Source organism: Sminthopsis crassicaudata, chromosome 2, assembly GCF_048593235.1.
Source record: "Sminthopsis crassicaudata isolate SCR6 chromosome 2, ASM4859323v1, whole genome shotgun sequence".
Classification (NCBI taxonomy): Eukaryota; Metazoa; Chordata; class Mammalia; order Dasyuromorphia; family Dasyuridae; genus Sminthopsis; species Sminthopsis crassicaudata.
This window is the reverse complement of record NC_133618.1, coordinates 375,742,009-375,767,787: the sequence shown is the minus strand read 5'-3', so window position 1 is coordinate 375,767,787 and position 25,779 is coordinate 375,742,009. Positions and strand designations below refer to the sequence as shown.

The following is a 25,779-nucleotide window of genomic DNA, read 5'->3' as shown; positions in this document are numbered from 1 at the left end:
AAGAGAAATGTATTTGTCCCTCTTTTGGTTTCTCTAGACTCTTGTGCATATATTAGTAACTAATGGAGCATCCGGCAGGAATGTCTAGTAGGTGGTTGTCAGTGTGGGCTTGGATTCAGGAGATACAGATTTGAGGGTCATCTGCATAAAGATAATAATTGACCCTTTTACTGATTCTGTGTAACAGACAAGCTAGTCTGAGGCTCGATTCGAAGTCAGTTCTTGACTCCGGCCAGACCTGGTACTCTACCCACTGGGCCACCTATGAGTCACCTTCCTCTTTTTCCACACAAGGCGCCAGACTCACCATGGGAGTTAAGTAAATTACTTGTAGTAAAGGTGACAATGGTCAAAGGGAAAGTGATGACGAAGATCCAGGCACTAAGGAGAAACAGACATGGAAGACAATAGATGAAGTTCCAGGGTATGATGAGAGAGCCTGAAGAGAAAAAGAAAGAGAAAGAGGAAAAAAAGGTAGGTGGGGTGAATGGAAGGTCACAAAATCAAGAGTTGGAAGGGCCTTTGATACTGTTGTAAAATTCCAGACTTTGGTCAGGAGAAAGTGATTATTATAAAATTCTTGGACTAGTATGGAGAAAAAAAAATAACAATGATAACGATAATTGAGGGCAATAATTAACATTTATATTTAGTTTGCGTATATCACTTATTGGGCAAGGAGGGAGCTATTATTACTTCCATTATCTCCAAATAAGGAAGCAGATAGAGAAAGGTTAAGGGGATTTGTTTAGGGTCAGGCAAAGCATTTACTAAGGCCCTACTTAGGCACTCTGCTAAGTTCTAGTATCTGAGAGAACATTCCAAGGCTGACTCCGAGCCCCACTATCCATTAGCCTCCCCATCCGGCCCAGTAAGGGTGACAGTGGAAACGCTGGGCTTGGGCAAGTAGAGAATGAGGCGACTGAAAAGGTGGGGGAGGGGAAAGGAATGAAAAAAGCTACAGGGGACCGGATGATTGCCGATTTAGAGCTAAGAAAGAGCACAGGAGGTCCGAGCCCTGCGTTTTGTAGCTGAGGACACGGACACTTAAAAAAGAGAAGTGACTTGTGCAGGGACACCAGGCAGTAAGTGACAAGGCAGTATCTGAACCCAGGTCCTCAGATTCCAGACCGCCCGCTTTCTACTGCACCACGCTACCAGATGATGAAATTCAAGGTAGGGCTGGAGGCGTGGAAGAGGGATCCCATCAGCTGTCATCTCAACAGCGCCTTTCATCCCGTGGATGAGGAAGAAGCTGCAGCAACACGAAGCTCGGGAGGCGACAGACAGTGCAAGGCCAGGGACGGGTAGTGGGGGTCCGGGCTCCCGAGGGCGAGGCGGCGGCTATGGCTGAAGGTCCCCTCCCGTCCCTCCCCCGGGGCCCCGCGGGGCCGGCTGCTGGGGGAACCCCTGCGGCACCCGGCCCTTTCTCCACATCGGACCTGCCCGAGCCCTTCCGCCCCGACTCACTCAGCCTCTGCCGGCTCGTGGTTCCAGCGCTGCAGCAGCTGTCGCCTGCCTCACAGGCTGCGGAGGCCCGGCGTGCACCGGCACCCGGGCGTGCAGCAGCACTGCGGCCCGAGCAGAAACAGTTTCCGGGGCTTCTCGGCCGGGGATTGGCTTGGCATGGGGGCGGGGCTTACGGAGGAAGGTTCCGTGGCCTCGGGAAGGCTCCTGTCGTCTTCCACCCACCATCTGCTCCTACCTGGGTAGGTGGCACCCTCGTGGAGTGACGGAACGGGCCTTTCCGGAGTAAGGGTTGTACCCGGATCTCTACGTTCCGGACAGAGCACTTCCGGTCGTGTGGAGATCCGCCTCCGGGCCTTGGGGCTGAGGCTGGGGGCTAAGGTGAGGGTGAGAGTGGGGTTGGCAGCGCCGTCATTGGGTCCCTTTCCCACCCAGCCCCTTGCCCCTTGCTTTTCGGACCCCCCATTCTAGTCCCCGTTTCTCTCGCCTCCCTTCTTACCAGTTCAGCTCCTACCCCCACAACTCTAGCCTTTTTTCTTTCCGGGCCACTTGCTTCTCTTTTCTCCGTCTTCTAGCCTCCTCAACGTGGGGACTGCACTTCAAATCCTCCCTCAGATACCTAAGAGCTGTGTGATCCTGCACAAGTCACGGAGCCTCTGCCCGGCCTCAGTTTTCTCATCTGTAGAATGGGTGAGGATAGCTATCTCAGGGTTATTGTGAAGGGCAAGTGGAACAAACATGACTGTGAAATCCTTTGCAAACTTTAAAGGGCAACATAAACTCCGCTCCTTTTTTTCCATACCTGGACTCCTGATTCTCATCTCTTTCCTCTTCCCCTAGTTACATTTCCCGCTCTTCTTTTCTCCGTTTTCTGTGTTCCTTCTTTTTCTTTGCTTCTTTCGTCCACTTCCTGCCCTTTGGACAACTAGCCCACGCTCCTTCTTCCCTGCTTCTTTTCTCCCCCTTACCGTCCACTCAGTGCATAAATAAGGTACAGGCAGTGGGTAACGAGTTGTCACTTAACAACTAAATGACCCCTCTCTGAGTCTAATTCTTCATAAATAAAACGGGGGCAGCAATCGTTACAGGTCTTTTTCAGTGTCCTCTGCTATTTTATTTTATTATTATTATTTTTGTTTATTTATTGGTTTAGTTTATTATCCATACTTTGCAGCTTACTTTTGATGGAGCCGAAGACTTTGGCCCGGGCCTTCTTTACTCTGTGTGCCATATCTCCTGCCCTAACCTGCTGCGTCAGACGTGTTATTACTACCGGCACATCCAGTCTTAGTCTGGCTCCTAAGCTTGAGCTCCATAGTACCAGCTGCTTATTGGAGGTCTCTCATCCTGGATGTATAGGACAGGCAAACTGGCCTGAGAGCCAAATCTAGAAAAATGTCAAAAACTATTTTTAGCACTTGATTAATGCAAAAACAGGCTGGCAATTTGACCCAGGGGCCTTAATTTGCTGACTTTTGTTTTAGAGACAGGAATCCTTACCCAGGACCTGTCACCATCCCTCTTCCTATCCTCTTTACTTAATTTTATTATTTCTGGCAAGAATACTTGCAATTACTACAAGTCTTCAAGTGTTCCAGTTTTATAGCCTGCAGTTTCATCTTCTACTCCTTTCAACCCACTTATCCAATCTATTCCTAAAATTTGCGTTCTATTTTAACAAAAGCATATACAGGAGAGAAAATACAATGGAGAACTGGTAATCATAACTATTAATATGAATGGGATGAACTCTCATAAAACAGAAGCAAATAGCAGAGTAGATTAAAAAATAATCCTAAAATATGTTGCTTACAAGAAACACATTTGAGACAGAAAGACACATATAGAGTAAAGGTAAAAGAATTTATTATGGGAACAGAATGTATTATGCTTCAATTAAAATTTTTAAAAAGCAGAGGTAGCAATTCTGATCTCAAATAAAGCAAAAGTAAAAAAAGAGGTTATTAAAAGAGATAAGGAGGTATGTATGCACCAAGTGCTAAAGCAGGCAAATCTCTAGAGAAGATTTTAAGCTATTTACAGGAAGAATAAGATAGAAAAATTATTCTAGTGGGGGACCTCAAATTTACACTCTAAGAATCAAACAAATCTGACCACAGGACAAAACAAACAAACAAACAAACAAACAAAATCAGAAATAAAACAAACCATGTCATAATAGTATTTTATAGAGTGAGAGCCATACTTTTTTTTTTAAAAAAAAGGAACATTATTCTCCCATGAATTGCCATATTGTAGCCAAACTGGTTGGCCTTCTTGCTGTCTTACACGTGATAGTCTGTATGTGCTTTGCATAGGCTGTCTCCCAAGCCTGGAAAGCCTTCTGTCCCCACTCCCTTTCACTCTTTGAAAGGCTTAGCTACTTCCTACATAAGACCTTAATGATTCTCCTCAATAACTAATGCCTCTCCTCTCCCCTGAAATTATCTTATATTTACTTTGTATATGTCTTGTATCTAATTATTTATACATATTGTTTCCTGTAATAGAAGGTAAGCTCTCTGAAGACATGGTTTGTTTTATTTCTGCCTTTTGCGTGTCTCAAGTGCCTAATACAGCCCCACAGACATAATTTATGCTCCATAAATATTGATTAACTAAAGAGGACAGGAGAGACTCATTACTGGTTAGCCACCAGCTGGTGATTTTTTTTTTTGTTTGTTTTTTTTGTCCTCAGCAATTCACAAAGACCATCTCCCAAGACATGTTGGGGTTGGAAAACTTTGGAGGAAGAACCCAAATCATTGAAATCTTGGATCCTCAAATATTGAAATAAGTAATTAATTACAGTGACTTCCCAATATTAATCCACCTTTGCATTTGTATTAGATTGTAAACCCTTGGGGTCAGAGATTATGACTTATCCAAACTTTGTATCTTGCCTAACGTCATGCTTTTCATGCGGTAATTAATAAATATTTGTTGTAGTTAAATTGACATAACCTCTCCGTATATTTCTCATAGCGTTTTGCTTGGACTGCCCCTTTTATACTTGTATTCTCATTTTTTCTATACTTTTTTTGTATTCTTGTTTTATTTTCTTTACCAGATTTTGAGTTCCATGAGGTCAAAGATTGTGTCTTATTTTATCTGAGTAAGTATACCCTCTAGTCTATATTGGAGGCACTTGATAAATATTGACTTGCTTTGAATTTACTCAGATAATACTGATATGGCAAAATATTTAGAAGATTAGCAGATAATTGAATAATATGCACCAAACAAGACATATGTTTACATTGAAAGTAAGTTATGGGTAATGTAAATTGTTAAGGATTGATAGGTGGCCTATTGTTCTACCACTGTCATTACAGGGTGGAAGAGGGCTGCACAATTCTGAGGGCTATTTATATTTTTCTTTACTGCATAGTTTGTCATGCTCAAATAATTTGTCACATATTGGTGAACTGGTGAATCTCTGTGCTTGGATAAGTTGGTCTTCAGACAGTGAACTCAAAGCCTTTCCAGTTTGGCAGAATATTCTCCCATTAATGTAGCCTTAGTTTGAGAAAGAATAATTTTCATTCTATGATGAGGCATCCGAGTAAGACTTTATAGAGAATCTGACCCAGTTTACTAAAATACAAGGAGCAGCTAGGTGGCTCAATGAATAGAACTCTGAGGCTAGAATCAGGAAGACCTAAATTCAAATTTGGCCTTAGACATTACTAGTTTTGTGACCTTGATTAAAGTACCTAAAAATATCTGAGGAAAAATACTTCTTTGCCTTTATCCACTGGAGAACAAAATGACAAACAACTCCAGTATCTTTGTTAAGAAAACCCCATGGACAGTATGGTCCACAGGATCATGAAGACTTGGACATGGCTGAAAACCATAAAAATATTAGAGGCATTACCAAAGTAGTTAGGATGTATTATTTGAGCCAAGTTTTAAAACATGATGAGAACTGCATTAGGCAGAAATGGAAGGTAAGGCATTATAAACTTAGGGAATATGATGAGCCACAGAGAAGTGTGAAAGTACTGGATGAGTATGAGGAATGATAGTGTGGAATGTAGAGAAACATGTAGGGAGCTCTTAAAAGGTTTTTGGCAAGAGCCACTTGAGTGGCTTGAGTAGGTTGAAGACCAATCTAATAGAAGTCTGTGGAAGGGGTTGAAGAGTGAAGATTAGGAGTTCACTACAATAGTCTAGACAGATGATAATGAAAGCCTATATTAGGGCAGTGCTATAGAGAATAGAGAGGAAGGGATGAATCCCAAAGATATTCTAAAGGTCTCATTCATAAAATCTAGTAATTATATGTAAGAGTTAAAAAAGAGGAGAGATTTAAAGGTAATACCAATGTTTTATAAATGGGAGAGAACATACCTTAGAAATAGTGAAGTAAGAAGGAAGATCAGGTTAAGGAGGTAAGATAGTAATCATCAAAAACTAGACAAGTTAAATTTCATATTCTAGTGGAATGTTCTGTGCAGATGTTCTGTGAGTAAATAGAAATATAAATCTGTAACTCTGAAGAGAGGTTAGAACCAGAGATACAATGCAGAAATTCTCTGTATGAGTGATGATTGACCCTGATGGAGTAAATGAGATGGGCACACAAAAGATGGTGAAAGATATTATCTTGGGCTGCACATATATTCAGTGGACAAACAGAGAAGCTGAAGAAGAAAAATGAAGCTTCAGATACAGGCCATAGAGGCTAGGGAGGGTGATGTTAGAAAAAAAAGGAAAAGAAGGTTGTTGAACTTTAATTAGGAGGGCAATAAGCAGCTTCAGTAGAGTAGCAAGTCTAGAAGTTAGGTTGTAAAGAATAGAGGAGGCAATGTCGGTATCTTTGAAGTATGGGATTATTAATTCAAGTGGTTTAGTAGGGAAGGAAGGAGAAGATGGTAGAAGCTACATGACGGGGCTGAGGGACCATTTTTGCATCCTGACAAAGACACTTCTAATCTTTTAGAGATTGGAGTTATCCAAGCATGCTTGTAGGTACGTGGGAAATAATCATTAGAAAAGGAGAAATGTAGGAGAGAGGAGTAATACTGGAATTTGGTCTTAGGATGACTAGAGGAGATGAGTTCAAAGTCACAGAAAGAGGAATGCTGAACTTTTCCTCTAAGATAAAAAGATAGGAAGAAGTAATGAATGTTACCTCTGTGTATTTAGTAGAAGAAGATAGTTGAGAGAATTTCTGTTGGACAGTGTTTATTTCAGTGAAGTTAGAGACAATTTATCTGCATTAAATATTGTTGGAGGTTTGAGAAGAAAAGGTGTGGAAGTCATTGTAGAAAATGAAATAAGGGAGTCAGAAAAATGTAAAGTAGGATTACCTAATAGCAGTGAATGCCCATTATAAGCTCATAGTGGATGAAATCATCTTAATTTTTGTACTTTCTGTACTAGGGTTGAATAGTAGTTGATCAGGAACTGTGGAAGGTGGCTAATAGAGTAAAAGGTAATACAAGTCAAAACTGGACATGGAGACAGATGAGGCTAGTGTTGGGAAGATAAGACTAGCAGAATTAGAAAGGATAAAAAGATGGAGAAGTTAAAAAGAATGTGAAAAACATGGAAGGAGATATGGGGATAGAAAAGTATAATAAGAAATTGGGATTTATAATTCAGTTTTACACAAGGTTTTTCAGAGGAGAAATAGTTCAGTTCTTTAAGATAAGAAAGCCTAGAATGTGACCATGTTGTTGTGTGACCAGACTTGGGGGAGGAGCAGCCATGATATAGTGAAAGGGATACTTCATTTAGAGTCAAAAGACCTGAGCTAAATCCTCTTTTTTACACTTAGTAGCTGTGTAACCATAGGCAAGTTATTACCTCTTTTAATCTTCCTCATCTTCATCCTCACAAGCTATAGTTCTTTATTTCTCTTCCCTTTTGTGGCTAAGCTCCCTGAGAAGGCCATTAATATCAAGTAACTCTGCTTCCTTTTTTCTCTTTGCAATCTGTTTTTTGACCTCATTATGGTCTCTCAAAGTTACTAATGATCTTTTTTTATTTCAGTTTTTTATTTTTAATACACATTGTTTTATGAATTGTGTTGGGAGAGAAAAATCAAAGCAAAGGGGAAAAACCATGGAAAAGATTAAAAAAAAAAACCCCAATAAAAAAGAAGGGAATATAGCATATATTGATTTACATTCAGTCTCCTTAGTTCTTTCTCTGGTTGCAGATAGCATTTTCTGTCCAAAAACTATTAGGGTTGCTTTGGATAATTGAACCACTGAGAAGAGTCAAGCCTTTCATAGTTGATCATCGAACATTCTTGCTGTTATTGTGTACAATGTATTCCTGGTTCTGCTTGACTCAGCATTAGTTCATGTAAATCTTTCCAGATCTTTCTATAATCAGCTTGTTCATTGTTTTTTATAGAACAATAATATTCCATTACCTTCATGTACCATAACTTGTTCAGCCATTGATGACATCCACTCCTTTTGCAATTCTTTGCTACCACAAAAAGAGCTGCTATAAACATTTTCCCACATGTGGGTCCTTTTCCCTCCTTTAAAATTTCCTTGGGATATAGACCCAGTCATGGCATTGCTAGGTCAAAATATTTACACAGTTTGATAGCCCTTTGGGAATAGTTCCAGATTGCTTTCCAGAATGGTTGGACCATTTCATAACTCCACCAGCAATTCATTAGTGTCCCAGTTTTCGCACATTCCCTCCAACATTTATTATTATCCTTTCCTGTCATTTTAGCCAATCTGAGAGGTGTGTAGTGGTATCTCAGAGTTGTTTTAATTTGCATTTCTCTAATCAATAGTGATTTAGAACATTTTTTTCATGTAACTATAGATGGCTTTAATTTCATTATCTGAAAATTGTTCATATCCTTTGAACATTTATCAATTGGGGAACGATAAGTAGTCTTATAAATTTATCAGAGTTCTTTCTATATTTTATTTTATTTTATTTATTTATTTTTTTCCTGAGGCTGGGGTTAAGTGACTTGCCCAGGGTTACACAGCTAGGAAGTGTTAAGTGTCTGAGACCAGATTTGAACTTGGGTCCTCCTGAATTCAAGGCTGGTGCTCTATCCACTGCGCCAACTAGCTACCCCCTATATATTTTAGAAATGAGACCTTTATCAGAAATACTGGCTGTAAATATGTTTTCCCAGCTTTGTACTTCCTTTTTAATCTTGTTTATGCAAACCCTTTTTAATTTAATGTACTCAGTTGTCCATTTTGCCTTTTATAACATTCTGTAGTTCTTCTTTGGTCATAAATTCCTCCCTTCTCCAAAGATCGGATAGGTAAATTATCCCTTGTTCTCCTAATTTGTTTATGGAATCATAGTTTATGCCCAAATCATGAGTCCATTTTGACTTTATTTTGGAATGGAGTGTGAAATGTATGTCTATGCTGAATTACTGACATTATTTTCCAGTTTCTCAGCAATTTTTGTTAAATAGTGAGTTCTTAATCTAGAAGCTGGAGTTTGGGGGTTTATCAAATACTAGATTGCTATAGGTCTTCCTTATTGTTTTGTATGTATCTAGTCTATTCCATTGATCCACCACTCTATTTCTTAGCCAGTACCAAATGGTTTTGATGACTGCTGCTTTATAATATAGTTTTTGGATTGATACTACAAAACCACCATCCTTTGTATTTTTTTTTTTTTTATTATTAATTTCCTTGATATTCTTGATCTTTTGTTCTTCCAGATGAATTTTATTATCATTTTTTTTTCTAGTTCTATAACATAATATTTTAGCAGTTTGATTAATATGGCACTGAACAAGTAGACCAATTTAGATGGAATTGTCATTTGTATTATACTAGCTTGGCCCAGCCATGAACAATTTATATTTTTCCAATTGTTTAGATCTTATATTTTTCGTGTGTGAGAAGTATTTTATAATTGTGTTCATATAGTTCTTGAGTTTGCCTTGGCAGGTAGACCCCCAAGTATTTTATTTTGTCTATAGTAATTTTAAATGAAATTTCTCTTTCTATCTCTTGCTGATGGGCTTTGGCAGTAATATGTAGAAATGCTGATGATTTATGTAGGTTTATTTTATATCTTGCAACTTTGGTAAAGCTGTGAATTGTTTCCAGTAGATTTTTGGATGATTTTCTAGGATTCTCATAAATATATCATCATATCATCTGCAAAGAGTAATAGTTTTATTTCCTCATTGCCCATTCTAATTCCTTTAATTTCTTTTTCTTATTGCTAAAGCCAACTTTTCTAGTACAATGTTGAATAATAATGGTGATAATGGGCATCCTTGTTTCACTTTTAATCTTTTTGGGAATGCATCCATTACAAATTATGCCTACTGCAGGTTTTAGATAGATACTGCTTATTATTTTAAGGAAAGCTCCTTTCATTCCTATTATCTTTAGTGTTTTTAATAGGAATGGATGCTGTATTTTGTCAAAAGCTTATTCTGCATCTATTGAGACTATCATATAATTTCTATTGGTTTTGTTATTGATATGGTTGGTTATGGCAATAGTTTTCCTGCATTCCTGGTTAAAAAAAAAAAAATCTCACTTGGTCATACTGTATTATTCTGCTGATAAGTTGCTATAATTTCTTTCCTAATATTTTCTTTTAAATTTTTGCATCAATATTCATTAGAGAGATTAATCTGTAATTTTTTTTTTTTTTCTGTTTTGGTCCTTCCTGGTTTAGGTATCAGTGCCATATTTGTATCATAGAAGGAATTTGTCAGTACTCCTTCTTTATCTATTTTTTAAAATAATTTACATAGTATTGGAATTAATTGTTTTTAAAATGTTTGGTAGAATTCACTTGTAAATCCATCTGGCCCTGGAGATTTTTTCTTAGGGAGTTCATTGATGACTTGTTCAATATTTTTGTCTAAAATGGGACTATTTAAGTATTTTATTTCCTGTTAATCTGGGAATTCTGTTATTCTGGGAAGTATTCTGTTAATCTGGGAAGTTTATATTTTTGTAAATATTCATCTATTTTGGGTAGACTGTCAAAATTGATGCCACAGAGTTAGGCAAAGAACTGCTTTGGCTATATCCCATAGGTTTTGGTATGTTGTCTCATCATTATCATTTTCTTGGATGAAATTATGGATTGTTTCAGTGATTTGTTGTTTAAGCCACCTGTTCTTTAGAATTAGATTATTTAATTTCCAATTGGTTTTTAGTCTATCTTTCCCTGGCTCTTTATTGAATATATTTTTTATTACATTGTGATCTGAAAAGGAAGCATTTACTATTTCTGCTTTTTTTTTGCATTTGATTGTGAGATTTTTATGCCCTAATACATGGTCAATTTTTTATGTAAATACTGCCAAGAAAAAGGTGTATTCCTTTTTGTCCCTATTCAGTGTTCTCCAGAGGTCTATCATATTTAGGTTTTTCTAGGATCCTAGGAACCTCCCTAATTTCTTGTTTATTTTGTGGTCAGATTTGTTTGATTCTTAGAGTGTAAATTTGAGGTCCCCCACTAGAATAATTTTTCTATCTTATTCTTTCTGTAAATAGCTTAAAATCTTCTCTAGAGATTTGCCTGCTTTAGCACTTGGTGCATACATACCTCCTTATCTCTTTTAATAACCTCTTTTTTACTTTTGCTTTATTTGAGATCAGAATTGCTACCTCTGCTTTTTAAAAATTTTAATTGAAGCATAATACATTCTGTTCCCATAATAAATTCTTTTACCTTTACTCTATATGTGTCTTTCTGTCTCAAATGTGTTTCTTGTAAGCAACATATTTTAGGATTATTTTTTAATCTACTCTGCTATTTGCTTCTGTTTTATGAGAGTTCATCCCATTCATATTAATAGTTATGATTACCAATTCTCCATTGTATTTTCTCTCCTGTATATGCTTTTGTTCTCTCTTTCACCCCTTCTTAGTTTTTTTTTTAACCCACCCCACCCACACTACCTTATCTCCTATCACAGCTTCCCCTTCTCTTACTATTGTTTTTTTAAACCCACTCCACCTACTACCTTATTTTTTATCTATCTTTCCCCACTTCTTTTACCTTTTCCCTTCTATCCCTTCTATCCTGTCCCTCCCTTTTCTTTTCCTTTTTCTCCTTCTATTTCTTTATAGGTTTAGATAAATTTCTAAACTCAACTGAATGATTAAGTTATTCCCTCTTAAAGCCAAAACTGATGAGATCAGGCTTCAGACAATGCTCATCCCCCTTCTTTCTTTCCCTCCATCTTAATAAGTTTTTTTGCACCTCTTCTTATGAATTGTCACATTATACCTCCCCTTTCCTCTTTTTCCAGTAGTTTCCCATCCCTTAATGTCTTTTTCTTTGATGTCATCACATCAAAATCCATTCACAACCACACCTTTAGCCCTCCTTTTGTCTACCCTCCTGTCAGATATAGTTATAGATATTATTTTCCTATCTAGGGATGTAAACAGTTCAACCTTCAAATATACATATATTTTCCTCTGTTTACCTTTCTATGGTTCTAGTCCTGTGTTTGTAGATTAAATTTCCTATTTAGGTCTGTTTTTTTTTTTTTTTTTTTTTGTTGTTGTTGTTGTTGTTGTTTTTTTCAATAGAAATGATTGAAAGTCTTTTACTTCATTGAAGATACATCTCCTCTGAAAGATGATTCTGAGTCTCTCTGGATAGGTAATTCTTGATTGTAACCCTATGTCCTTTGTCTTCTGGAATATAGTACTGCAGGCCTTCTGTCTAGGCCTTTATTATAGAAGCTGCCAGAACCTGAGTAATACTGACTGTTGCTCCTTGATATTTGAATTGTTTTTGTCTGGCAACTTGCAGTATTTTTCTTTAAAGATATAGTTTTGGAGTTTGGCATCAAAATTCCTTGGAAGTTTTCCTTGTTGGATCTCTTTGTAAGAGATGAGTGATGAATTCTTTTAATGAATATTTTCCCCCCTGTTTCTTTAGAAATATATTCTAATATTGGGCCAGTTTTTCTTAATGACTTAATTGTAGAATGCTATACAGGTCCATTTTTTGGTCATGGCCTTCAGGCCAATAATTTTTAAATTATCTTCTGGATCTATTTTCCAGGTTGGGTGTTTTACCAATGAAGTATTTCACATTTTCTTTCAATTTTTCATTCTTTTTTAGTTTGTTTGATTCTTGATGTCTCACAAAGTCATTACCTTTCATTTGCCCTGTTCTGGTTTTTCATGTGGTTTTCTTCAGTTATCTTTTATATCTCTTTTTCCATTTGGTTTATTCAATTTTTAAGGAGTTGTTTTCTTTAGACAATTTTTTCCCTTCCTTTTCCAAACTGTTGACTCTTTCATGTATGCCTCTGATTCCTTTTCTCATTTTTTCTTCTACCTCTCTCATTTGCCTTTTGAAGTCTTTTATGATCATTTCCAAAAAGCCTCTTTGAGGTTTCTTATGTGGACATTCTGTCCTTGTCTGAATTTATGTTTTGGTCATCCCTGTCACCATTATAGCTTTCCATCATCAAGGTTCTTTTCTGTTTCTTGCTCATTTTCTTTCTTTTTTCTTTTGGTATTCCCTCTTTTTTTTAACTTTTATGTTTGAGCTCTGTTCCTGGGGTAAAGAGAGCACTGTCCCAAGTTTCTGTGCAGCTCTGAGCCTTGGCTTTGAGCTCAGGGGCCTCTTGGTTTGCAGGGGGTAGCTTTGCCTCCTCTGTGCAGGAAATGTCCTGGTTTTCTAGAGTTTGCCTTCTGAGCTGTGACTGGAAGCTGCCCCAGTGATCTGCTTCTCTATTGAGCCAGGAACGAAGGTCTTATTTGCTGATCTCCTGTGATTAGGCCCCTCTCACCAACTTTCCCAGAGTCTGTCTGACCTGGGTTGAACACTCTTTCCACCCCAGTGTGAATGACCTTACTTGAAGCTTGACCTATCTTGAGCTGGAGAATGGTTTCATTCAGTCAGTCTCTGTTCAGAGGCTTGGTTTCATGTGGTTTTCTAGGGAAAATGGGAGAGCTTGAGAAGCTTCCCGACTTTACTCTGCCATCTTGGAACTCTCTAATGATTTCTTAATGGAAAAACACAGTGAACTTTTTTCAGTCCATATCCTTCTTGATCTCTTTGCAACTTAGAACACTATGGATCACTTTCTTCTCCTTTATATTTTCTCTTATCTAGGTTTTTGTGACATTGCTCTCCTGTCTTGTTGCTCTTCTGTCTCCTTTGCTGGATTTAAGAGTTCATAAGTTTTTGTCCTGTGCTTCTCCCTTTCTACTCCTTGCTGAAGACTAATTCAGTTTTCATGGTTTTAATTACTATCTCTATGCAAATGCCTCTCAGGTTTACTTATTGAGCTCTGACTTTTCTCTTCATCACCATTCTCACATCTCCAACTGCATATTTGTAAACATCTTAAACTCAGCTCAAACTAAAATCCTATCTTCCTCAAATAATCTTTCCCAGTCCTCCTTAATCTTAGTGCCTTCCTTCTGATACTATCCCCAATTTATCCTATTATATTGTCTGTTCCTACCTGTTTGCATGATGTTTCATCTGTCAGACCATGAGCTCCTTGAAAACAGGGGCTGCTTTTTGTCTTTCTTTGTATTCCCATTGCTAATCAAAGTGGCATATAGTGGATGCTTAATAAATGGTAGCTGACTGACAAATGAAGTTAGACATACTTGTATTGCCTACTACATGAAATTATGATTATATGAAGAAAGTATTTTGATATGAAGTTGGGGTTATTGATAAGTATTGAAATCACTGATGATGGTAGTAGAGGATAGGATGGAGAGGAAGACTGAGTCAGGTCTGTGGTGTCATTGAGGAGTGAGATAATGACAGTGAATTGGGGGCTGATTACCTAGGAAGAAAGGGAAAGAAGAAGAAAGGGAATGAAGTAATGTGAGAAATTTGTCAAGAAGTTTGAAGCTTTATAATTTCAGAGAGACCTGGAGAGATTTACATGAACTGATGCTAAGTGAAGTAAACAGAAGCAAGCTAAAATTGTACATAGTAACAAAAAAATTAGATTATGATCAACTGTGATGGACTTGGCTCTTTAAAACAATGAGGTGATTCAGGTCAATTCCAATAAACTTGTAATGGAAAGTGCCATCCTCATCCAGAGAGAGAACTATGGAGACGAAAGTGGATCAAAGCATCGAATTTTCATCTTTTTATCTCATTTTTTCCCTTTTGATTTAATTTTTCTTTCACAGCATGAGGAGGGTTTATGTTTAGAAGGGTTGCACATGTTTATTAACCTGTGTCAGATTGCTTACTGTCTTGGGAAGAAGGTTGTGGGGGACAGAGGGAGAAAAATTTGAAAAACAAGGTTTTGCAAATGTGAACGTTGAAAACCATCTGAGTACTTTATTTTTTTCAAATTCGTGGAATTAAAAAAAATAAGTTAGATTAGAAAGACGACAATCAAGATGAAGTAGAGGACAAAGCACACAGGTCATGGACGAGGAAGCTTCCTCCAAAGGGTCACCATCAAACATATGTAAACGAACTTCAATAGTTACATACTTTAATATAAATTAAAGTTAATTTCATTAATTTTAAAAAAAAAAAGAAGAAGTTTGAAGCTTTGACCCAAATTTTACCTGTCATCATTTAATTCAGCCCCTTAATGTTGAGGAAATATAATTCAGTTACTTCCTAGTGCAGGGATTCCTAACCTGGGGTTAAGATTACAGGAAGTCTATGAAGTTGAATTGGGGGAAAAAAAAAAATTACATGGTTATTTTTGCTAACTGTAATTTAGTATTACTTTCAATTGTACATATTTAAAAGATTTTTGTTTTGAGAAGATATTCCTAAGATTTCATCAGACAGCTTAGTTGTGGCAGAAAATCCTTGGCAATGAAAAAAAGTTAAGTTTCCCTGCTCTAGGAGTTTAGATGCTTCATGTTTTCCTTTTTCCGTCCTTTTATTTTTCTTTTCATAAATTTAATCAAAAGAAAATGGATTGTGATATCAGATTGAAATAGAATTCTTATTTTATGATCCTACTTGTGATGATCCTTTATTCTAGGGACAAGATATTAATAAAAGATTTATGGTTAAGTGTTAGCTTAGAATTGCAGATTCCTCTCTCCCTTCCCCTCTCCCCCCTCATCTCCCAATAAGCTGAAAATATCAAGAACAGTGTATTAGCTGACTTTTATCTCAAAGGCAAAAAATAGATCACTTTAATTTTCCTTTTGGCATTACATAAACATCTAAAAATGTATCCAATTTATATATTGCATTTAATATTTGTGTAGAGCCATTCTGTTTAGGGGAATTCTGTCTGGTGATTCTATTATGCTCCCATTAAAATTGAGAAAGGTAAAAGTTCTCCCCTGAGAGTGGTCTTAAAACTATACCATTTTATAGATGTTTTCCCCATCTCCATCATTGTTCTTTCTATATTCCTTGTCAGGAAGGGAGAATGAATGTATTATATGATAAATCAGTTAGTTTGGCTTTTTTCCTTTGAGTAGACCAGTGGAGATAAAACCAAAGGTTTATTGTATCTGGACTGATTCTCTTCTTGACATTTGGTGTTTTTTTTTTGGCCCACATCCTATCTTTCAAAACTTTATCTCACAGTTTTCCCTTTTCATATAAAGCATGCTTAATTCATGCTGAACTTCTCACTCTCTTTCACTTTCCCACCCTCTTTTTTCTCAAATATATTTCTTCCTAACATCCAGGGTCATCTCTGGTCAGCCTAGTCTGAATCTTACCACTGGACCCAAATAGCTCTGGAGAAAGCAAACTGGTGACTTTGCACAACCCTCCCTCACTTAAATAAAATTCACTTGCATATCATGGCATCTTCTCCCCGTTGTTATGATCTTCTTAGAAAATGAAGGACAAACCACAACATTCCTTCCTGACACCTACCTTATTTTACAAATCCTAAAACAAAAAACAAACAAACAAACAAAAAACCCCACACCTAACTAAGCTAGCTCTTGGGGAATATATGAAGTTCAGATAAGACATGTACCCTGCCTTCTTGGAGATTGTAATTTAGGGGTTGAAACATAGACATAGATTAAATGGATTATACATGATATACACATTAGGATTGTCTTTTATAGTAATGTATGCCACAGGAAATAGTCCTAAGTTCAGTTAACATTTTCCTCTTAGGTTCGCTTCTAGACAGAAATGATTTCTCTTTGTGCTGATGATAGTATTAAAAATGCCATTTTAATTTGCATTGCATTTGTTAGACACATCAGAGCCCTTCTATAAACAAGGATGGAGAGCAGGAGTGGATAAATAAGACTGGAGAGGGAATCTAGAGATAGGGCTTGAATCTTGCTTCTGATCATTATTACTCATATGGTGACATGTAAATGATTTAACATCTCTGAACTGTAGTCTTCACATCAACAAAATGGGGGTAAGGAATTTTTTTGTAATTTTTTTGTAATTTTTTTTTTTTGCAGTCAATTCCATTTCTAAATATATCTCACTCCTCAATCTCCCAACAAGTTATCCCTTGTAACAATAAGAAAGCCCCCTTCTTTCTAGGACAATAGGACTTGAACCTATACCAAACAACTCAAAACTTTTTATGCTCCCAATACATCACATCCTAGTAAAGACAGCTAAATAAGCTATCGGGCCCATACTTGATGTCTCTTCCCTTCCCATACTAATGTCCCCCCAAAAAATTCTTTTCAAAACAAACACATTAGCTGAGTTTGACTGAGTTTGCAGTATGTTACTCTTAACAATATGCTGCTGCTATTATTTCTTAACTCTTCTATGTAAAGCTTAGTTATAATTACACAGTATTCATTTTCCTTTTTTATTTACATTTTTTTTGTTGTGTATATTGTTATTCTGACTGCATCTTTTCCTATGTCTTCCTATGCTTCTCTGAATTTTTCGCGTTCACATTATGGCACAGTAATATATCATAATCTACTTTGTTTTGAATTCTTTCCTACCATAGAAATGCTGCTATGCAAGTTTTGGTTTACATGGGATCATCCTTTCTATTTTTGACCTTGAGGTATATGCCTAGCAGTCAGGGATAAAACTTGAACTTTATTGTTGCAAGGGAAGTGTTTTGTAAGCTATGAAATGCCATAAAATATGAATTATTGTGACAGTTATCTATCTTTGTATCTTAAGGACATAAAACCTTGTACAATATAGGTATGTGGTGATCCTGAGGACTTTATTACCCCAGACCATGGAGGTTTGAGTGAACAAGGCCATAGCTTTATGAGCCTTGTAGCCTTTATAATATTATTGTAATACAGACATCTCAATAAAGTACTTTTAGCAAATATGAGCAGGAGAACATCACTTTCATCTGGATGTGGGAAATCAGAGGAAGCTTCCTGGAAAAAGTAAGCTTTAGAGGAAGAGGATTATTTTAATAAATGAAGATGAAAAAGTAGTACATCCTCCATAGGAGGATGGCCTATGTGAATGCATGGAGGAAAAAGAGGGAAGAATTATATCAGAAAATGGTTAATTTATCTAGTGTAGAATGTGTAACCAATCAATCAGTAAACATGTATTTTTTAGGCACTTACGTTATAGGCACTGAGGACACAAAAACAAATAACGAAATATTCCCTGATTACAAAGAACTTACATCTTAATAGGAGATTAAAATACATATATATAGTCTTTAAAAATAGGTAGTCTAAATATGGAACTAAGTAAATACATGTGTGTATATGTATATATACATATGCCTTATACACATATGTCTTATACGTATACATATGTGTATATATAATTAGATTGTGGAGAGCCTTGAACTCATATGCCTATTCTGGAGAAACAAGAAGTAATTCAGGAGGGGAAAAAAAAAAGAACATGAGATTGTCTGGGACTGGCTAATAAAGGACTCAGAAGCAGAAATTGAAAATCTGGGTCTTGACCCGGGATAGGAGAAAAATTAAAAACTTAGCAAACATCTTATTGGGTTCATTGTAGTAGTCTAACAACTATGATAGCTGACTGATGAAATAATTTATTGCTGGCATTTCAGTTGTGTTTAGCTTTTCATAACCCCATTTGGGATTTCCTTGGCAAAGATACTGAAGTAGTTTGACATTTTCTTCCCCAGATCATTTGACAAATTAGTAAACCGAGTCAAACAAGATTTTTAAGTAACTTGACTAGCATCACATAACTAGCAAGTCCAGATTTGAACTAGAAAATTGAGTCTTCCTGACTTCAGACCTGACATTCTATCTATTGTGCCACCTAGCTACCCCAAGTAATAATAATAATAATACTAATTATAGTATTGTACTAATAATTGTATAGTGATAATACTTACCATAATAGCAACAGCTAGCATTTATGTAGCACTTTAAGTTTTGCAACCCTGTGAGATATATGCTATCCTGAGTCTCATTTTATAGATAAGGAAATTACCACAGCTAGAGTCTGAATAGGATTTGACTTCAGATCCAGTGCTTGGTCCACTGTGCCATCTAGTGGTCAGTTCTAGTGCATCTTCTTATACTTCTCATCAATTTTCTATCAGAGCTCAAAAGAAACAGTCTTTGTTCTTTCCACTCAAAGTACCTTACTATGATAATAAGTTTGATGACTGGCTTTCATCACTGTTCAGCTTCATCTGCAGGTGTTTATGGAAATCTACCCCAAAGAGTTCTAGTAATTACTGGCTTCAGTTTAGGCTTAAGAAAGAAAGACGTAGTAGGATAGATGAAGGGACTTAAGTATCCTGATTTCTGGGTTCAAATACTTTGTAACCCTAATTTGAGTTTCAACCAAAGATAAGTTATTTAATGATTTAGAAAAAAACATGCTGCCTCTTACTTCCAAAGACCTTATTATCCATTCAAAAGCTAAAAAACTTATCCTAGATCTTAAAATATGAGGTTATCACAGATATATTAAAATCTGTCAGTTAAATCATTGATATCACCTGATAGAACAGGTGTTTTTTTGTTTGTTTGTGACCAGTTTTATTGTATAGACCATTTCTTTCATTAACTACTCAGATTAAGTGTCATCAGTACTCCATTGATATTCTCCCCCCCCCCCTCCACTTTTACAGTATGTTTCTACTTTAAAACTGTTATTGCATAACACTCCCTTAGAGGATTGCCATAGAGGTAGGAAACTTTTAAGATGACAGGGAATATGTTATATGTCTTTTTCTCCTAAGCCTAAATTAAAGTAGATACAATAATATCTGAGAAACTTAAGGAACTCTTTTGGATAGATCTCCATAACTGCCTGTTAGGTTCTTACTAGGTGCTAAGTCGGTATTTAACAATTCTCTAGCTCAGGGTTCACACCTTTAGTTCACACCTTTAAACGGAGTTTACACCTTTAGACTTCTGAAAAGGAGTTTATACCTTTAAAGGAGTTTACACCTTTAAAAGGAGCCAGTTCATTGGTTGTAAGTAGTTCCCACAAGCCCCTGGAGTACCCACAAGCCCATTCTCTGGGAGAATAAAAAGAGGCAACATTGAGTCTAGACAGCAGTCGGGATTGGGTCAAGGACAAGATTTTCCGGGAGAACTTCAGGGAAGCTAGAGGAGATTCAGAGCCAGGATTCAAGAAGAAGAGGATTCAAGATTCTACCTTCGCTCTGGCTAGAAGCTTCAGAAGCCTTCCAAGAAACCTGCTCACAGAAAAAAGGATTTACAGAAAAGAAACTTCCCAATGTAACATGTTGCCTCTTTTTATCCTCCCAGAGAAGGATTATAATTGAGAGACGACAGAACTCTACAACTGCCTGTATCAGGTGAGACTGAGCAATTTTGCATGTTTGTCTCCAACTTATTATCATAATAAGATACAAACTGTCATGAATAGACTATAAGCTATAGCAGAAGCTATATAAGATGTATCAGAAACTGTACTAGAATTGGCTAATAGCTGGCGCAATGGACTAAGCTCTGGATCTGGAGTCAAATCCTGCCTCAGAACTTTATAGCAAATCAGTTTTCTTTTCTGTAAAATGGGAATAACAGTAGCACCTCCTTCAGAGGGTTCTTGTGAAGGTCAAATGACTTAATTTTTTAGTTTAACATATAAATGTTAACTGCTGTAACACTGAACTGCTATAGTTATTAGACTACTACAATACAATACAACTAATAGATGTTTACTGTTTTTAATTATCATACTTTGGGTAATTTTTTCTTCAATTTTTTTTTTGTTAGCCAGTCCTAAACCATCTCATTTTCTTGATTTTTTATCTCCCTCTTGAACTGCCTCTGCTTCTCCAGAACAAACTTATGATTTCAAGGCTCTCTACAATCTAGTTCTAGTTAATTTTTTGTTATATTTCATGACTCAAAAATGGCTATTTTATTGATATGTATTAAGTTTACTTCAAATATAGATTCAACTCTGAGACTAGGGATTGAAATACTTGTTTATTGATTGATTATACATTCTGTCCTAGACAAACCAAACTGCTTACCTATTTCTGATTTGATTTGTCCCTCATTCATCTCTGTGCATGCAATAGTCCATCCATCCCTTATCCCTGAAATATTATCTTTTTATTTTTTTCATTTTCATTTGTTAAATCACTTCTTTGTTTGAGGTCTACTTCTTTCAGGGAACCTTTTCTGATTCTTCCCCTTCTTTACAAGCTGAAAGTGATGTTCTCCTACTCATATTTGTTCCTAGTACCTTGTTAGGATCTCTTTGTTGTCTCTTTATTGTAAAGCAGGGAAATTGATGTGTCGTTTGGAAATTCATTAACTTTCCTTCCAAATGCATCCTTCATTCATCTTCATTTTTTCTTCAAAAACATTGCTATCTTTCTAGTCATCTGGGTTCACATCCTTGATATTATCTTCAACTCCTAAATCTGATTCACCCTACATATTATTAATTGTTAAATCTTGTTGCATCATGTCCCCATCTCTTGACTCACACAATCATCACTCTAGTTTAGGTCCTTCTTAGCTTTCACCTGCACTATTGGAATAGCTTTATCATTAGTGGCCATGCCACATGTCTCTCTTTACATCCACCAAAGTACATTTCCTAAAACACTAATTTGAACATGTGCTCCTCCACTATTATCTCTGGGTAACAGCCTTTTTGTACATACTTTCCTTTCTACTACAATCCAGCTCACTTAATCTTAGAACAATGCATTGTATCCCTCATCATATTGTTTTTACATGGGCTGTCTCACCTGCACAGAATGTTTTTCTTCCTCAACTTTGACTCTTAGAATCTCTGATTTCCTTCAAGGTGTGGCTTAAGTGGGGCAGCTAGGTGGCGCAGTGGATAGAGTACCAGCCTTGAATTGAGGAGGACCCACGTTCAAATCTGGTCTCAGACACTTAACACTTCCTAGCTGTGTGACCCTGGGCAAGTCACTTAACCCCAGCCTCAGGGGGGGAAAAAACTGTATTTAAAAAAAAAAAGGTGTGGCTTAAACACATATTTTATAGGCAACTTTTCCTGTTCCTCTACCTCAATATGTTTCACCCCAAATTATCATATACCTACTTTGCATATCTTTATATATTCATTTTATCTCAGACTAGATTATAAACTTTTTATAAGCTAGATTATAAGGGCAGAAACTCTTTTGCTTTTGTCTTTGTATTTCCAGGATCTAGCATAATGACTGGCACAGTAAGGTGCTTGTTGATTGATCAATCAATGGGGCAGGAAGGCAACAGCCATTACCAAGAGCCCAGTGTTCCTCTTGTTTATAACCTATGTATAGATACAATATAAATCCAGGAGAACTCAGGCCTTTGAGATGCGAATATATTGGCCTATTATATTAAGAAGTGGTTTCCTAATAAGGAGACTAGAGAGTTGGGTGACATTTCTTTGTATCAAAGCTGGTAATCTCTAGGGGGGTCTGATTATCTAGATGGTTTTCTTTTATGTTTTGCTTATTCACAGGGAAAATCTTGTGCTTTGAGCCTTGTTTGAGGTTTTAGACACAGATACACTCGGGGGATCAGCAGAGAAAACTCTGCTTTACAGAGTTAGGAGTGGCTGGAGTCTTGATACTTTCATTTGAATTTTTCCTTATTATCTTTGATGGGCTTTTATGTAGGATGTTCTTTCTTACCCATATCATATTCTACTTTGGATCATACTTAATTTTATTTCTTTCCTCTCTCCTTACTCCTCTACATTAGATTAGAAATTCCTCAAGGATCTATGTTGCTTTTTCATTTTGAATCATCAATGCCTTGCACATAGTAGGTCCTTACATTTTTAATGAATAGAACAGTGAATTGTTAAAAAGTTACCATTTTTTGCTTTTGGAATGTTTTGCAAAGGTGTTGAAATATATTCCAAAAGCAAATGGGAATTATAGATATTTGTTTATACTTGCCATTATTATACAAAAGTTAAGATGACATTCTTTCCCTCAAGGAGGCTACAAATAAGATGAGACATAAATTAAGATATAAAAACGTTTTCATCAAATGTCTGCCTTTCTTGTTTAGAATAGTATTTAAAATGAGTTTGGTTTTTTCAGTATATGGCAACTGACTATTAAGGAAGGTGACCCAGAAACATTTGGGATTTCTAGAGTGATATTAGTTTTGAATTTCATGTGAGTTGTGATGATTATTCTTTTTTTTTTTTTTTTTTTTTCCTCTGAGGCAGTCCTAAGTGACTTGCCCAGGATCACACAGTTAGGAAGTATTAACTTTCTGAAACCAGATTTGAACTCAGGTCCTTCTGACTCCAGGACTGGTGCTCTATTCACTGTGCCACCTAGCTGCCCCATGATGATTATTCTTTTTTTTTTTTTTTTTTTTTTTTGGGGGGGGGGGAAGAATTTTTTTTTTTTTATTCATTTTTCCAAATTATCCCCTCCCTCCCTCCACTCCCTCCCCCCGATGGCAGGTAATCCCATACATTTTACATGTGTTACAATATAACCTAGATACAATATATGTGTGTAAATACCATTTTCTTGTTGCACATTAATTATTAGCTTCCGAAGGTATAAGTAACCTGGGTACATAGACAGTAGTGCTAACAATTTACATTCGCTTCCCAGTGTTCCTTCTCTGGGTATAGTTATTTCTGTCCACCATGATAATTATATATTCTTAATAAATATTTTACAGTGGAAGGACCTTGCTTGGTTGATTGAGCATTAACCACACAGACATAGATAGCTATTGTTCATACAGCCCATTTTACACTATATGCAAATTTGTGGTCCTGTAAAAATTTTTTAATCACAATATTTTCTGATAATTTTTTTTTTTCAGTAATTTTAGGTATTTTATACTCCTAAGGAAGATTTCAAAAGCTTTTTGGTTCTTCGATGGCTTCCTTGGTAGCTTATGATGACTCTGACTCTGAGACTGAAATCGACAATTCTAATGGTTCTTGCCAAAAAAAGAGCATCAGAAACCTTGGTCAGCTTTTACCATCTGACATATTAGCTACAAAGCGTGAAAGCAGCTCACAACCTAGATGCGACAACTTGAATACTGGTTCGGGCATTATCCAGGAATATTCGAGGATAAGTGGTCTCCTAGAACCTCAGGCAGAGAGAAATGCTTGGAAGTCTTGTCCAGGGCCTAGATGCCAGTGGTCTACCACAGAGGTCCAAGAGAAACCCAACACGTTCATCCCTTCAGATTACGCCACATCTCCCAGCTCTACATCATCAGGCAATAGGGAAGTAGCAGGTCTATCTGTTAGTAAAATGAGGCCTTCATATGAAGCTTTCAGAGTCCCCAACTCGTCTTCCTGTACTTTAATGTCTTTGGAAACCACGGGTCAACATGGAAGCCTTTTGCAAAAAAGAAGACAGGAGAACATAAGAGGAATTAAGCCTTACATCCCCAAAAGACTTAGACAAACACAAATGTTAACTGCAGGAACTAATGAAAGAGAGAAATCTGGGCAACAAAATCAGAAAATGGATTGTCCATCCTTGTTGGAAGGATGCCCTATGAGAAAATGCACAGCTATAGTAATTTCTGACTTTATTAAACCATATTTAGAAGCAAAGTATAAATCAACAGCAGTTCCAAAGAAGTCAGTCTTTCAGTTGTCTGAGCATGAAGGACCAGTCAACCGTGTCCAGTGGTGTCCAGTTGTACAATACAGTCACATGCTTCTCTCAGCTTCTATGGATAAAACTTTCAAGGTAACGTTCCTTAATTTAAAAAAAAGTCTCATAAGATTCATTCATTATTGTTTAAATACTTCTTGTGTTCAAGGTTCTGCATTTGGTCCTGTGTGAAATAGAGAGAGGCAGTAGGAGGAAGTGCAAAGAATTTGGAACTTGGCATTAGAAGATCTTTTTTTTTTTTTTTTTTTTCCCTGAGGCTGGTGTTAAGTGACTTGCCCAGGATCACACAGCTAGGAAGTGTTAAGTGTCTGAGACCGGATTTGAACTCAGGTCCTCCTGAATTCAAGGCTGGTACACTATCCACTGCGTCACCTAGCTGCCCCCGGCATTAGAAGATCTAATGCTGGTTCAGATTCTGCCATTTGCTACCTTTGTGACTATGGGCAAGTGATTTTCCCAGATTGAGCTTCAATTTCTTAATCTGTAAAATGGAGATGATGATTCTAATAAGTCCTTTCTGGTAGAGTTACTGTCAGGAAAACACTATGCAAACATTAAAGTGTTATATAAATATGAGTTGTTGTTATTATATAAAGATTAATAAGACATGAGTGTTCTCTCAAGGGGCTTATAGTGCTTTAGAGTGAAACTGTGGAGGAGAAGATTAGTACACAAATCTATAAAGTATGTGTCAGGGTATATGAGAGAGATATAAATAGTTTATAAACTTTCAGGGTTCATAAGATGGAGGAATCTCTTCTGGCTATGGAAATTAGAATTCCATTTAGGAGGTAAATATTGCAGCTGGGTCTTAAAAAATATTTCAGTTAGTGGAGATGTTGAGCAGAGGGAATGCCCTCTGGTAGAATTTGACAAGGGTAAGTATGAAACATGTTTGTCAAATAACAGGTAAACTGGTCATGTGTAAAGGAGATTTTCAAAATAGTCAATGAATATTTGCTAAGTGCTCACTATGTGGCAGTTATTGAATTAAGCTCTGAATTGTCAAATCCCTTAAAACAAAATAAGTCCATTTAAACCCCCCCTCCCTCAAATTTAAACTTCATAGTCCTTGCCCCCAAGGATTTCACATTATAATGGTGGAGACAACATAATGAATATCTAGATAATACAAGGCATATACAGAGTTTATGAAGGTAATTTGAGAAGGGAGTGTGTTAGAAATTGGGGACTTTCTTTAGAAAGTGAAAGTTGAACTGAGTCCTGAGGGAAGCCAGAGAAGCTAAGAGGTGGAAATCAAAGGACAGATCATTCCAGGCTTTGTGGCCAGCCATTGTGGAGATAAGGTAATTTTTTACATTAAAGAAACTTGTTGCTGGCATATAACAGTTATAGAG

At 36.7% G+C, this 25,779-nt stretch overlaps 2 protein-coding genes across 14 annotated transcripts in view; one reads left to right on the top strand and one right to left on the bottom strand.

Moving 5' to 3' along the window:
* Positions 1-1,608, bottom strand: part of WARS1 (tryptophanyl-tRNA synthetase 1) — a 33,193-nt gene extending 31,585 nt beyond the window's left edge. For 2 of the 5 annotated variants that reach the window (XR_012486609.1, XM_074291285.1), the window contains exon 1: positions 1,471-1,608. The gene's annotated coding sequence lies outside the window, so the exon portion shown is untranslated. Of the gene's footprint in view, positions 1-307; positions 440-1,470 lie in introns of those variants that run through there. The other 3 variants (XR_012486610.1, XM_074291286.1, XM_074291287.1) reach the window with 2 other exon arrangements.
* Positions 362-25,779, top strand: part of WDR25 (WD repeat domain 25) — a 251,388-nt gene continuing 225,970 nt past the window's right edge. Inside the window, exons 1-4 of one of the 9 annotated variants that reach the window (XM_074291276.1) lie at positions 1,733-1,848; positions 2,043-2,157; positions 4,538-4,582; positions 23,607-24,496. In XM_074291276.1, the coding sequence (XP_074147377.1) occupies positions 23,663-24,496 (834 nt within the window). In that variant the 5' untranslated portion in view covers positions 1,733-1,848; positions 2,043-2,157; positions 4,538-4,582; positions 23,607-23,662. The other 8 variants (XM_074291275.1, XM_074291277.1, XM_074291280.1 and 5 more) reach the window with 8 other exon arrangements.